We start from the raw sequence: 14,654 nt of genomic DNA, 5'->3' as shown, positions 1-14,654 counted from the left end.
ATATCTGGTAACCCTTTTAAAAAGCAATAGCTCACTCCAGGCCGTGGTATATTGTGATTATATCAAAATATACCACGGCCTGACATGAGCTATTGCTTAAGTATAATATGAAATCATCACAGTGTAAACACTTTGCGGATTTTTATGCGATTTTAAATTTAAGAACAGACATGCAAGTTTTACAGAACCCAAAAAAGGAGTAACTACAGTCACACAATAAATACCTAGGCTCCATTACCCACATTTAGTTTTGATCAGTCCTTGGGGCCACAAATTTTGAACTCAGACTTAATTTACCCGCTCTTGTCTTGTACAATGATGTCTTTACTCAGAATGTTGGCTGTCCAATCATTCTGGTAATATTGTATTTCTTAATTCATTCAGTTGCTGTATCCCCTGGTTGTGGGAACTAGTGCTTGTCCCAGCAAGAACTGGGCAGAAGGCAGTGTGTCTTGACACCCAAGGACAAGTCCATCACAGCAGTCCCGCACCCACAACATTCAGTATCTAATCCACTTTACTGTGCCAGGAAACCGGAGTACCTGGGGGAGATCCAGACTGTGCAAACGTCACACAGAAAAGCTGGGACTGAACCCAGGACCCACTTGCTGTGAGGCAACAGTGTTGACCCCTAAGCCGCCCAATATTTGTTCAACAAATCATAGCCTGGGCCAGCCCCAAAACTGGAGGATCAAGGGTCATTGTCTTATCTCAATATCATCTACTTTGGCAAATAGTAGCTTAAGATGGCTGGTCCATCAAATCAACCCAGTTGCTAGAAATGATCTTTGTAATTTAGCCTACTGTTTCAGTGGTGCCACTTAAAAAAAAAAAAGATCCTGCCCACATCCATACACACATAAAGGCATAGAAAGCAATAGAAAGCAATAGAGCGAGGGGGGGGCGCGAGAAAGAGGGGCGACAGACAGACAGAGAGAGAGAGAGAGAGAGAGAGAGAGAGAGAGAGAGAGAGAGAGAGAGAGAGAGAGAGAGAGAGAGAGAGAGAGAGAGAGAGAGAGAGAGAGAGAGAGAGAAATCCACACAGGCTCCTTTTATAGACTTTCCCAGGCAGTGAATGCTATGCTCAAAGTCTCAGTGGGGAATTGGCAGAATAGGTTCCACATGCTTCCTCCCCTACCAATCCATGCAAGCATACGCACACACAGACAAACACACACACACACACACACACACACACACACACACACACACACACACACACACACACACACACGTTTCGCGCATGAACACAAACTTGCACAAAGAGTCAGACATGGACTGTGCCAGACTTCAGTCACTCCTCCACGAGGGCCTCTGGTTGAGTTAGGCTTTCTAGAGAATGGATCACATCTAGGAATCACTACAGAGCACACACTGTAGTTAGCTCGCAATATCAACTTCAGTTTTTTAACAAACATGTAGGTATGATAGCCAGATGCAGAGAAAGAGCTTGGATGTGGTGGCTGGGCTGCACCAACTGAAGGTCCCTGAAAAAGATTTGACAAGCAGGGACATTTGCAAAGCCATGCTTTAGCATCTTATGGTTTTCAGATACTTTTTGAATATTGACCTGGCTCTTGGTTGTATTATCCCGAGGAAGTGCAATACAGACAATGGAAAACACTTTGATGCTAATGTTTTTGACTTGAACGACTTGTAAATTGCTGACTTACTCAACTTTGAAATAGAAGCTGTATGTTAAATGACATTTTTTAGTACGAAATGTGACAAGTGAGGATTCAAGCTGAAGAAATAGGGAGACAAAATTTATACCATTCTGTACTTTTAACTCATAAGATGCAAGAGTGAAGAAAATTAGCATCTTGGATGAATAACAATAATAATAATAATTATAATGCGATCCTATCACCATCACATCATCAAAGATGGAACAGACCCAAAATGCAGAATCTGTGGAATGTACGAAGAAACCATCGACCACATTGTCTCAGGCTGCCCGGAACTGGCAAAGACCGAGTACATATACAGGCACAACAAGTCAGCAGCATATCTGCACTGCAAGATCTGCAGGAGTTACAAGATCAAGACAACCGAGAAGTGGTACGAATGATCATGTTGAAGTGAAAACAATGATGTCACCATCCTCTGGGACATGCCCATCCACACTGACAGAGAGATAAAAGCCAACAAGCCCGACATCGTTATCAAGGACAGGAAGCAAACAAGGTGCATGCTCATCAACATGGCAATACCATCCTAAAAAAACACCTCAATGAAAGTCACAGAGAAACTGACCAAGTATAAAGACCTGGAGATTGAAATCAATAGGATGTGGGGAATGAAGACCAAAACAACACCAGTGGTGCTCTAGGACTCATGAAGAAGGGAATGGAAAAGTTCACCAACTGTAACCCAGGCAACATCAACATCCATGCAGACCAGAAGATCGCCCTACTTGGAACAGCGCACACATTATGACGAGTACTGTCAATCAAGCGACATCTGCCCTATAGTGCCTCAGGTCTATAGTTCAGACCCGGCTCTACAGGATGTAAAACAGGAAACACGAAAGAAACAATAATAACAATAATAATAATAATAATAACAACAACAACAGTCAACATAGTTGGCGAAGTTGCTTTGCCATAACTATTTGTGGGTGCAATAGAGTTATAAAATCAGTCTCATAAAATCAGTCTTGTAAATTTGTCAACCATTAATTCTGGTGTTTAATATATGATAATTAAACGACTAAAATTGATGGAATAATCAAATCAGTCTCATGAATCAGTCTCATAAAATTATTGACCATTAATTTTGGTGTTCAACAGTTATAATTGAACCATTCAAGGTGATTGAATAATCAATGTTGCACCAATTGGAGTGCATTAATTGACAAGAGGATGGCTTCAATGAATATTGCAGCAAAAACGGGCAGGGCAAAAATGAAACAATTTATTAAAATAATCAACACTACTACTAATTAACACTAATTATCTAACTAATACTGATCAGTTACATTCAATGATGAGCAGCAATGTAATGATCAAGGCAAGCGTGATATGAAGTAGCGAGGCTGTGCAAATATTATATGGGTGTGTGTGTGTGCATTGTGTGTACTGACAGGGGGAATGCACGTTTGTGTGTGTGTATGTGTGTGTGTGGGTGCGTGCATTATTGCAGGCGGCGAGGAAATGGTGCCGAAAAGAACAAAGGGAGGTTGTGTGTGTGTGTGCATGTGCACTGGAGAGGAGATGTGTGCGTGTGTGCGTGCACGCGTGAGTGCGCATCGTTTTGCACTGAAAGGAGGAAGTATGTGTGTGTGGAAGGCTATGCGCCAGCATGCAGGCGGAAAGCATGTGATAAAGTTAAGACAAAGACAGTGAGAGAGAGAAAGAGATCAGGTACACAATCGATCAACCAAGGTAGCAACCAAAAGAAACAAAAATGAAAGTATCAAATGAAAAAAAAGTAGATGGTCTGTCTAGCAAACTACGTAGATCAGTGTGCGTAACTGAATAGCAACTGAATTCAAACAATAGTACTTTTCTCAACTAACGAGGGAAGATTCAAGCAAAAGGAAAATTAAAGGGAAAAAAATTAAACTAACAATCGGTCTATGTAACACTTCCTAAGTAAATCGCAGTGTGTATCTAGATCACGGATGATTTCAACTAACAACACTTTTCTCACGTGAAATTAGACCAACTACTAAACTAAGCCTGCCCCTACACCACAAGGCTAAATCTTGCCCAGATACCAGCCTTACTCGAGATCGCTCTTGCACGGCAATCAAAGTCCTTTTCCTGCGATGAACGACATGGGGCACTAGGGCCGTCACGATCATGAAATTTTAGTTGACGATTAATTGTCATACAAATAATTGCAATTAACTGTTTAATTGTCTTTTTCAGATCATTTTATGCCACTATTATAGTATAAGCCTAATCATACTTTAATAATACACACAAACTTTATGAGGAAGAAGAGCCATTTATTGGCACTGAACGTTAGAACATAATAAAAATCACAATTTCTGTTTGCCTTCTAGACTTTGAAAAACAAAAATTACACAGGGCAGATATGACACTTAAATATACAAAGCAATTACTGAAAATGGAAGGTACCAATAATCAAAAATAAAAAATGGACTATGGCCAAAACAGGCCATATCCTTGTCAACCACAACCACAGTCAGTCATGCTTCTCATTGGTTAGGTAGATTCTGGGCAAGGAACACCAACATGTTGACTTTATCTGGCTTAAGGCAACATATCACTGGGGTCACGATGTTGCCAGTCATACTGAACATTCTCTCAGTGGCAGTACTTGTTGCACAAATGCACATGTACTTTCTTGCTAACTTCGCCATCAAAGGGAACCTTGCTTGGTTGTCGTGCCACCACATCAGAGGATCCACCAAGAGATCCAGTGTTTCTTCCTGCAGGTACCGTCTCAGTTCAGTATCAGCCCGCACTCTTTTTGTCACAGCCTGGTTAGCAATTTGGATTCTTCTGCTCTGCAACAGGTCGCACAGCCTCTTCTTCTTGAGTGCAGGAGATGCAGATCCATCATCTTCTGCCGCAGCTCTGTTGCAATCCCCACGTCTGTCACTGTTGCCTCCTTCCCCTCTCATCTCCATCATCTCCCTTAAAAGCTGGTCCTTAGTGTCATCTACGACCAGTGCATCCCCAATATTGTCCCTATACCTTGGATCAAGGAGGGTGGCCTTTCTCAGGAGCTCTTGAAGTGACATTGCGCTGTACTTTTCATCAAGAACACAGCACATTTTTTCTTGATGTTTGCTGTGCGTGTGGTGTCCTTGGGGTCTGGGGATAAGAGTTCTCCCTTTAAAAGGCCCAGCATAGGCTTCAGAGGACACAGTCACATACTTTTCCCCTGCTAGAACATCAGTAAAATCAATCACCAGTTTCAGTGCTGCATTGATGGATTCCAAGAGAGATGTATCCTGCCAGGGCAGGTTGAGGTGCCCATGTTTTCTGTCATCGATCAAGATGTGTCTTTTGGCAGGGAGTTGTTCCAGCAGCCTCTCTGCCATTTTTTGCTTGGCATCCCATCGTGTAGAGACATCCTTCATGAAAGATAACACATTTGTTAAGGCTTTTGTTCATTACAACAAGATTACATGACAATGACCTAACATTAATGGTTTCAATTTCAAAACATTTTCTACAGCATCTAATAGAGAGAAATTACTGCTCATGCCCAGATTTCAAGTGTAAATGATAAATAATATAAAAGTGAATTATGAATAAAAACGACTATGTTTACAAATTGACTTATATAAATGTTTTAAATAAATAAATTAATAACTCACCAGAATTAGACTGTGTTGGGGGATTGGCCTCGGTCTGTGCCTTTCTCAGGTCTCTCTAACCAGCTGAGGTTGAAAGTGTCGACCAGACTTCTACACAATCCCAAGGCGCGAGCTGTGCATTCCGTCTCACTTGCTATGGCATTTGTGCCAGCTAAATGGAGATTATGGCCAAAGCAATTTAGCCATGGCCAGATGAGTTTGCCTATTGTAGCCACAATGTTAAAACCATTATCTGTGGTTATGCAGGACATTTTCTGCTCATCTATTGCCCAATCTGCCAAAGCAGACTGAACGCATTCCGCAAGTGTATCAGCTGTGTGGTTCTCGGGTGTATATCTTGTTTCTAAACACTTTGACTGTAGAGTCCAGTCAGTGGTGAGGTAATGTTTTGTTAAACTCATGTATGGGGTCATTTTTGAGCTTGACCATATGTCTGTAGTGGCTGAGTAAAAGTGTTTTTTTTTTATCCTTGAGAATGTCACTTGGTTGTATAAATTGGGGACTGCAGTTTTCGAGATGTATGTTTTTCCTGGTAATTCGTACTGCTTGTCAAACTTTTGCAGGATTTCTTTAAATGCTGGTTTTTCAACCGTATTGAAGGGCTGCATTTCTTTGGCTATATACCGTGTTACACTGTCTTGTTAATGTGCACCATCTGGTACTGTCACGTTTATATTTAGACACTCGTCTGAAAGCTTCAGGAACAGCCGATTGCAAGATAGAACTAGTAATAATAATAATAATAATAATAATGCATTTATTTTATATAGCACTTTTCATCGAACTCAAAGACACTTTAAATAAATTTGAATAAACTTAAAAGCAGCACACCAAAAACATGTAACACAACATAAATCACAGATGAAAGCAAGTCTGAAGAGGTGAGTCCTGATTAATGACTTGAATGTGGGCAGATCGCAGCAGTCTCTGATGTGCTTGGGGAGGGAGTTCCAAGTGGAGGGGGCAGCAGGTCGAGTGCTCAGTCCTTAGTCTGCCTCAGATCAGGGGCGGGGGGGGGGGGGCACGAGAAGGCAATGGAGAAGAGGTGTGTCTTGAGACGGGATTGGAAGAGTGGGAGGGATTCTGAGTCTCTAATGATTTGGGGGAGTGAGTTCCAGAGCCTGGGAGCTGCCCTGGAGAAGGCTTGGTCACCAAAGCCATGGAGGTTGGACCTGGGGGTAGAGAGAAGGGAGGCTGAGGTGGATCTTAGGGACCAAGAGTGTTGGTAGGGGGAGAGGAGGTCGGTGAGGTATGGGGAAGCCAGTTGGTGAAGGGCTTTATAAGTGAGAATCAGGATTTTGTAACTGATCCCGTGGGAGATGGGTAGCCAGTGGAGGTGTTTTAGGACTGAGGTGATGTGGTGCCAGGATTCGGTGAAAGCTAAAAGTCGAGCGGATGCGTTCTGGACCAACTGCAGTCTCTTGATAGAGCTAGCACTGATGCCATAGAGGAGTGAGTTGCAGTAATCAAGGTGGGATGAGATGAAGGCATGGATCAGTGTCCCAGCAGCAGGGCGTGTGAGAGAGGGTCTTATTTTTGCAATGTTGTGAAGGTGGTAGAAGGAGGATTTGACAATTTGGCAGATATGGGGCTCAAGGGAGAGGGTGGGATCAAGGATCACACCAAGGTTGCATGCCTGGGAGGAAGAGGAGACAGTAGTGCCATAGATGGTGAGTGCGAGGTTGTTGATTTGGCTGAGAGTGGACTTGGAGCCAATGAAGGGGAATTCAGTTTTGTCACTGTTGAGTTTGAGGAGGTTTTGCTGCATCCAGACTTTAATTGCAGACAGGCAGGAGTTGATGTGAGAGAGGGGTGGATTGTGAGGGGATTTGGTGCTGACGTATATCTGGGTGTCATCAGTATAACAGTGGAAGTCCAGGTTGAAATGGCAGAGAATCTGACCAAGAGGGAGGATGTAGATGATGAAAAGGAGTGGGCCGAGTACAGAACCTTGGGGAACACCTTTTGTGACTGTGGATGGAACAGATGAGTGGTTGTGAAGTCAGATGAAGTGTGACCTGTTGGAGTGATAGGACTGCAGCCAGCTGAGTACGGTGCCTTCAATAATGACATCTTTCAATCTGGTGAGCAGGATGTTGTGGCTCACAGTATTGAAGGCTGCACTCAGGTCGAGGAGGATGAGGATGTTAAGGGCTCCAGTATCAGCAGATGTGAGGAGGTCGTTGAGTACTTTAAGGAGTGCAGTTTCAGTTCTGTGGAGTGGGTGAAAACCGGACTGGAGGGGTTCGAGTACATTGTTGGAATGTAGGTATGTTTGGAGTTGTGTGGCGACAATGTGTTCCAGGGTTTTTGAGAGGATGGGGAGGTTGGAGATTGGCCAGTAGTGGTTGAGGCAGGAGGGATCAAGACCAGGTTTCTTGAGAATTGGGGTGATGAGCAGTTTTGAAAGCAGAGGGGACAATTCCATGGGACAGTGAGGAATTTGGAAAGGTTGGTGAGGCAGGGGCATAGGGCAGGGAGGCATTTCTTCAGTAGGGGGTGGGGAGAGGATCTAGGGAGCAGGTTGTGGATTTTGATGAGCTGATGAGTTCAGAGATAGTGGGAGGGGCAACTGGAATAAATCGGGAGAGGCGGCAATCAGGGGAAGGGATAGGGAGGTCAAGAGTAATGGGGAGAAGAGGGACAGGGGTAGGGGCTGCCGAGGCAGATGCAGGGGACAGTGATTTGTTAACAGCAGCGATTTTGTCTGCAAAAAATTGGAGAAATGAGTTGCGTTGTTCAGGAGTAGAGTTGGGGAGGGCATCAGCACGGGGCTTGAGGAGGTTGTTCACAGTGGAGAAGAGGGTGCGGGGGTTATGGTTGGAGTCATTAATGACGGTGGAAAAACAGGCAGACTTGGCGGCAGTGAGGGCAACTTTGTAGGTGGAGAGGTGGAATTTGTGGGCTTCTTGATGGACAGTGAGAGATCTTTTCTTGACGAGTCGTTCCAGTTGGCGGGCAGTCAGTTTCATTGTGCGGAGCTCAGGTGTGAACCAGGGTGCAGAGGTGTTGAAGGACACTGTTTTTGTTTTGAGAGGGGCCAGTGTGCTGAGGGAGGCAGACAGCGTGGCGTTGAGGTGATTGGTGAGATCATCAGGTGAGGTAGAGGCTGGTTCCAGGGGCAGAGCAGTGGAGAGCAGATCAGAGTTGGAGGGGGTCAATAGATTTAGTATTGCAGAATGTTATTTTTCTGAGGAGGTGTGGCCGAGGGGTTGGGGATGAAATAGTGAATTGGATGAGATTATGGTCTGACAGAGCATAATCTCATCCAGTTCTGGGGATGAATGGATGTTGTGTACTGGTAAATTGACAGAGCAGACCAGGTCAAGGATATGGCCTTTGACATGGGTGGGGAAAGTGTGTGCTGGGTGAGGTTGAAATTGTCCAATAGAGTGATGAATTCTGATGCAAACTTACAGGTCGGTAAATAAATGTGGATGCTAAAATCACCAAGCAGTAGTAAGCGTGAGGAGAGAGATGAGGCTATTGTGAGGAGTTTAGAGAGGCCAGACAGGAAAGATGGATTTGGTGTGGGTGGCCAGTAGATGAGAATGACAGTCATTGAGCAGCAGGTTTTAAAGGCAAGGAATTCAAATGATGAGACGGTGGGGAGTGAGAGCTCAGCGGTCCTGAAATTCCGATTAAATACAACAGCAAGACCACCTCCACGACAGGAGGGACAGGGTCTGCAGATGTAGCCAAAACGGGAGGGGGGGTGGGGGGTGCTTTGTTGAGGGAGAAAAAGTCGTCAGGTTGTTGCCTGGTTTCAGTGAGCAGGAGAAAGTCAAATGAATTATTCAGGATTATTTCATGTAGGATGGGGGCTTTGTTATTTAGTGATCGGGTGTGGGCAAGGTTTATCGAATGAGAAGGCAATGTAGTGGGGGCATGCTGGAGAGGTCTGAGGTTGTCCAGGTTAGCAGTGCGGGGAGGTGCAGTGGGGGGGGGGACATAGGGTTTGGATGTGGGATACCGTTTGGATATTGGGGTTAGTGGAAGGATGGTGGGAGTGTCTGGGGCCGTGATGGCGAAAACGGCGGCAGCGGAGGATTCCAGCAGACAGAGCGGAGGTGCATGCAATACAGGATAGCAGGTAGTTTTTGTTGAGGGTCAGGGATTCATCGGGAGAGTAGTATAAGGGAGGAGGAGGGAAGCTAATCAGGGGAGAAACTAAAAAGGGAAACCAGGGTATTCAATGTAGTCGTAATAAGGGGAACGAACCTAAGTAAAAACAGAAGAGGGCAGAGTATTGGTTTCGTGACACCAGTTGACGGGTGGGGTAATAACGTTGGAAGCATAGGAGGGATAGCATAGAGCACGGACGGGGTTGGGGCTAGCCACTCACGATATGAAGGGGCGTGCCCCCAGGAATGGTGATGTACAGAATATGCAAGTCCCAATTGATGATGGTCCATCCAAAGAGGGATAGTGTCCACTGCCGAGGGAAAATAAAATAAATAATCCAGCGGGGGTTGGGGGACGGAGCCAGATCAGCAAGCTAGCGTGCAGAACCAGAAGGTCAGAGTTCACGTAAAGCTAACGTTAGCCGAGTGGAAGTTAGCCAGTTAGCTAGTTGGTCGGCTAGCAAGGAGAGCCGAAAAAACGGGGACAGAGAGGGGAAAGAAGACGGTGGGAAAAGCGGCAGCCACACATGACGCCAGCAGTACTCTCCGACTTAAACAATAAACAGACATATAAAAGGCGAGGAAGACAAAAAAGAAAACGACAGCAAATCCAGCCGACAACAGATGAGCAGTGGCAAAGAGCGTCTGCTCAGGCCGCCATCTTGAAATGTTTTGTGGCGGTGGCTGTCTTTCCAAGGTCCAACTTCGGCGAATTAGGTGGGGTGGTGGATGATTTTTTAAATTTGTGGTAGTGCCGCTTATGACCACCACCTTTTTTGCTGCAAATCCGACAAATCGCCTCCTCCAAGTTATTGGGCTCTCCTTTTTCATTTGGCTTAAAACCAAAATGTGCCCACGGCGGTGTTATGGTGTTTGGCTTTGCAACTACGTCCATGATGTTAATGCTCATCGAAATGCAGGTTTAAGAAATGGAAAGGGATCCGTTCGCCTTCTCATTCTGTGGAAACTGCATGGCTTGCAAGAAAGGTTAACCAGTAATCACAGCTGGCTAGCGGATGAACAAGACTAGGTTGCCGTCCAATAAAACCGGGGCCAGCTGTAACGTGAAGACACGTGGTCCTTTTTCTCATTGTTCTGCAGGAGATGACGTCTCTAAATGTGTACTGTGCACATTCCAACACAGAAAGATTTTCAATGCCGCCGCGGTTTCAGGGTGAAATTTTTCAGAATAACCAGTTTTTACATGTTTTACATGTGCTGTGACTTTTATGATAGGTTGTTGAAGCTGTCTAAAGTTTTGTATAGCTACCTTAATCTGATTGCAATAATGTCCAGTTAAAGTGAACCAAAAGATTTAAATACAGAAACTGATGGAGAAAAAATTGAAAAGGATGAAGAATGAAAAACAACATAAAGATATCGAGTATCTATCATTCAAAAAACTCTGGGAACATTCTCTGACATGTAGGCTATATGACCACTACTCACTGTAGTTAGTCGGTTACAGCAGGCTCATTACAATGGAGCTTAAACATTACAGGAACAATCTGTAATGGTAAGCGCCGCCACAGCTATGTGGAGTACTGCGTCAATAGGAGCGCTCTATTGACAACAAGAAACATAACATATCCACCATCGGTTCAACAATGTGTATTGGGCACAGAAAGGTGAATCAGTAAATCTGGCCACAACATTTAGTGGGAGAAAAGTTTCCTCACTCATCTCATCCAAGTGACTTCATCAGTCTCAGCTGACTGCAAGTATCAATCAATCAATCAATCAATCAATCAATCAATCAATCAATCAATCAATCAATCAAGTTACATTTTATATCCCCAACCTTATGAACAGCACAGCTGCATAACAACCGAAACCAACGATTGGTTTCATATCCAAACACCGTGTCTCAGTTGTTCTCAAACCCCAAAACCCGCTGCGCCAGAAATTGGTGCACCCCAAGGATCGGGTCCCCCAGCACAAACACAGCAATATGGTGTATGGTGTTAAGTGCCGAGAGGATTGCCGTGACTTATACATTGGGGAAACCAAACAGATGCTGGCCAAGAGGATGGCACAACACAGGAGAGCTAACGTGTCAGGCCAGGACTCTGCAGTCTACACCCATCTACAGGCCAGTGTCCACTCTTTCAAGGATGAGGATGTGCACATCCTTGACAGGGAGGAACGCTGGGTTGAACAGGGAGTCAAAGAGGCCATCTATGTTAAGAAGGAACAACCATCCTTGAACTGGGGGGGGGGGGTGGCTAAGAGTACATCTATTGCTGTCTTACAATAATGTGATTGCAACTATTCCCCAGTCCTCTGTAAATAGTACACATGGTCATTGAAACGCTAGTTAATGGTCACGCCAATTTGCATACAAAACCAATTGTTGGTTTAGGTCATTATGCAACTGTGCTGTTTATGAGGTTGGGGATACCTGCAGTCAGTTGAGACTGATGAGGTCACTCAGATGAGTGATGAAACGTTTCTCCCTCTAAACGTTATGCCCAGATGAACTGATTCTACTTTCTGTGATTTCCTTAGCTGGATTATTGAGCATGCATCAAGATAATGTGTACTGGTGAAATGGAGACAAATGAAAACCCCTTAAGGAACTGAAGGCAATGCAACACTGGCTGTTTTCCTCATTCACGAGTAAAAAAGTGAACAAAATTTACAAAGTCTGACCAAAACAACAGAAGTGAGAAGGCCAGCCACTGTGTGCATCGAGTGTGGATTGTGCTTTTAAAATATAGTTTCTCTTTTTTAAACTAGACCTCATTAAAACATTGTTGGGCGTGATATAGAACTGTACAGACAAAAATGCCACTTGATTGCTTCAACAGCAAGAAACCTTACACTTTGCTGAATCTCCTCACTTGGCTTCAACACAGTCTAGGGCAATCATTTAACCCTTTAAAAAGCCATGATACATCTCCATTTCCAAAATGGGCAGTGATGTCCAACAATGTGTTCATGAGGTCTGGGTTCAGAAAAGCCAACCTATTCTTTAACACAAATTAAATTTCTACTGTATGTAAACTCGTGGCAGTCAAAAAACATGAACTTGAAATGGTCCTTCGCAAAGTCAGGATGAATAATGACTCCACATTTTTGTAGATTTTTTTATCTTGAAATCTTAACATCCTATAAGCATGACACATACCTAGACTCCCTCTCTCTTCTCTCTCTCTCTCACACACACACACATACACACACACACACACACACAATTCTTACTAATCGTCTTCTCTCCTCTTCCATAGTGTTCAGGAGCTGAGAGAATTCCTTTAAGGACTGGGCTGCAAGACAGAGATGACATACTAATGTATGTGGTTTCGACTTACAATCCAATCCCAAGAGACTGTTCACATCTTAGCTATCTGTTCAACATATAACAGAATATTAGAGCTAGTCTGAGATATTTTTCATCTCACCTATGTTGATTTCATCATCGGTCTCAGCGTCTCCGATACATTCAAACTGAAAGTCCTGAAGAGACTGGGAGAACCTCTGAACAGCCAGAGACAGACCTGAGACAGCAAGAGAATGAGAGAGAGAGAGCAAGAGAGAGAGAGAGGAAATACAGACGAAAAGAAATGATACACAATAATCTTATCATTGCCCTTACTTTGATTATGAGAATAATTTAGTTAAGTTATTTCGATGAATAAATAGCACACGAATATTTGGCATGCACATTTGTATGCAGAGCTGAAGTCATTTATCGATTAAAATGCCAAGTGCCTCTTCCTCTGAAGGCTGGAAGCAACATCACAAACACCAGTCATAAACCACTCATCACCAGTCATAAACCTTTCACTATATAACCTGTGCCACAGTGACTGTATGTCCACTTTTTTTAGTCACATCCCTACAAGCTACAACCATCAGTGGGTAATCTGACCATCACAACCAGTCCTCTGATGGTTGCTTTGCCTGCTTTACCAGAAAGATCCCAGATTGAGTCTATTCCGTTGCCTACCAAAACAGAGATCTCTGGTTCGAATCTCCGTGTTACCTCCGGCTTTGTCAGGCGTCCCTACAGACACAATTGGCCGTGTCTGCGGGTGGGAAGCCAGATGTGGGATGTGACTTGGTCGCTGCACTAGCGCCTCCTCTGGTCGGTCGGGGTGCCTGTTCAGGGAGGAGGGGGAACTGGGGGGAATAGTGTGATCTTCCCACGCGCTACGTCCCCCTGGTGAAACTCCTCACTGTCAGGTGAAAAGAAGCCGCTGGCGACTCCACATGTATTGGAGAAGGCATGTGGTAGTCTGCAGCCCTCCCCGGACGCAGCAGCGACCGGGACGGCTTGGAAGAGTGGGGCAATTGGACATGTACAATTGGGGAGGAAAAAGGGGGGGGGGTTTAAAAAAAAGAAAAAGAAAAAAAAGAAATCCCAGATTGAAAAACCATGTGCTAGAACTGTCAGGATATCAGTGTTGAAGTAGCCCACAAAACAGTGGTCAGGTTCATATTAGATTTGAAATTCCAACAGCTGACATTATAGCTATCAACATAGCAACAGCACTAATAACTGGGAAAATGATGAGTTCGTTTTGCACGTTTGCACAAGACAAGAAGATACACAAATACATGTTATTTGTATGTAATCTTGGGGTTTGCACTGTTGTATAATCATGCTGGGGCAGACAGCATTCTCCATGACCTGTGTGCAAAGCAACATGTAGGCCAGTGACCTCAACCGGCTAGAAGCAGCAGTTGGGAGCCAACAGAAATGACAAGTAGTCATTGTGTGTGTCTGCAAAAAACCTTTGGTGACAGAGCAGAAGAAGTAATTAATACACTGGCTCTTGAATTCTTGAGTTGAATAAACTAGTTCTTGCTGAATGACACGTTTGAAACCTGTTGCGTGTTTTTTATTGTCTTAATATGCAAGCGGTACGGAGCAAGAGCATCTTATTTCCAGAATGGTCAATTATTTCATTGACGTATGTGTTTATTTGTTTATTTATTTATTTCAATGACATTTGTCACTGTATGTAAGGCAGGTAACAGTTATTTGCATGTAATAACAAATAAACGTTAGTACTTACAACTCAAGTGTCAATTAATAACAAAAAAAAGGGGTTTTAAGTCTTCACCATAAGACTCTGAATCTACTAAATGTAGGCTGTGGCCCACTACGCGACAAGACTTAATTGTGTAACTAATACAACTATATTAAAACAGAATAAGCCACAAAAGACAAAACAAAAAATCATTCAGTCTTGGGAAAAACACTAGGGTAAAAGCATTTACTGCGC

General features: G+C 43.9%; 1 protein-coding gene across 2 annotated transcripts in view; it reads right to left on the bottom strand.

The window, feature by feature from the left end:
- The window catches only part of LOC130117195 (rho GTPase-activating protein 42-like), a 32,397-nt gene that overhangs the window by 17,153 nt on the left and 590 nt on the right, over positions 1-14,654 (bottom strand). For both annotated transcript variants that reach the window (XM_056285366.1, XM_056285367.1), the window contains exons 2-3: positions 12,825-12,920; positions 12,628-12,689 (exon numbers count right to left, since the gene is read on the bottom strand). In XM_056285366.1, coding sequence (XP_056141341.1) covers positions 12,628-12,689; positions 12,825-12,920 — 158 coding nt within the window. The remainder of the gene's footprint in view (positions 1-12,627; positions 12,690-12,824; positions 12,921-14,654) is intronic.

The sequence above is a fragment of the Lampris incognitus genome, chromosome 8 (genome assembly GCF_029633865.1).
Source record: "Lampris incognitus isolate fLamInc1 chromosome 8, fLamInc1.hap2, whole genome shotgun sequence".
NCBI classification, from domain to species: domain Eukaryota; kingdom Metazoa; phylum Chordata; class Actinopteri; order Lampriformes; family Lampridae; genus Lampris; species Lampris incognitus.
The sequence above is the reverse complement of the archived record's forward strand: the minus strand, read 5'-3'. Positions and strand labels throughout refer to the sequence as shown.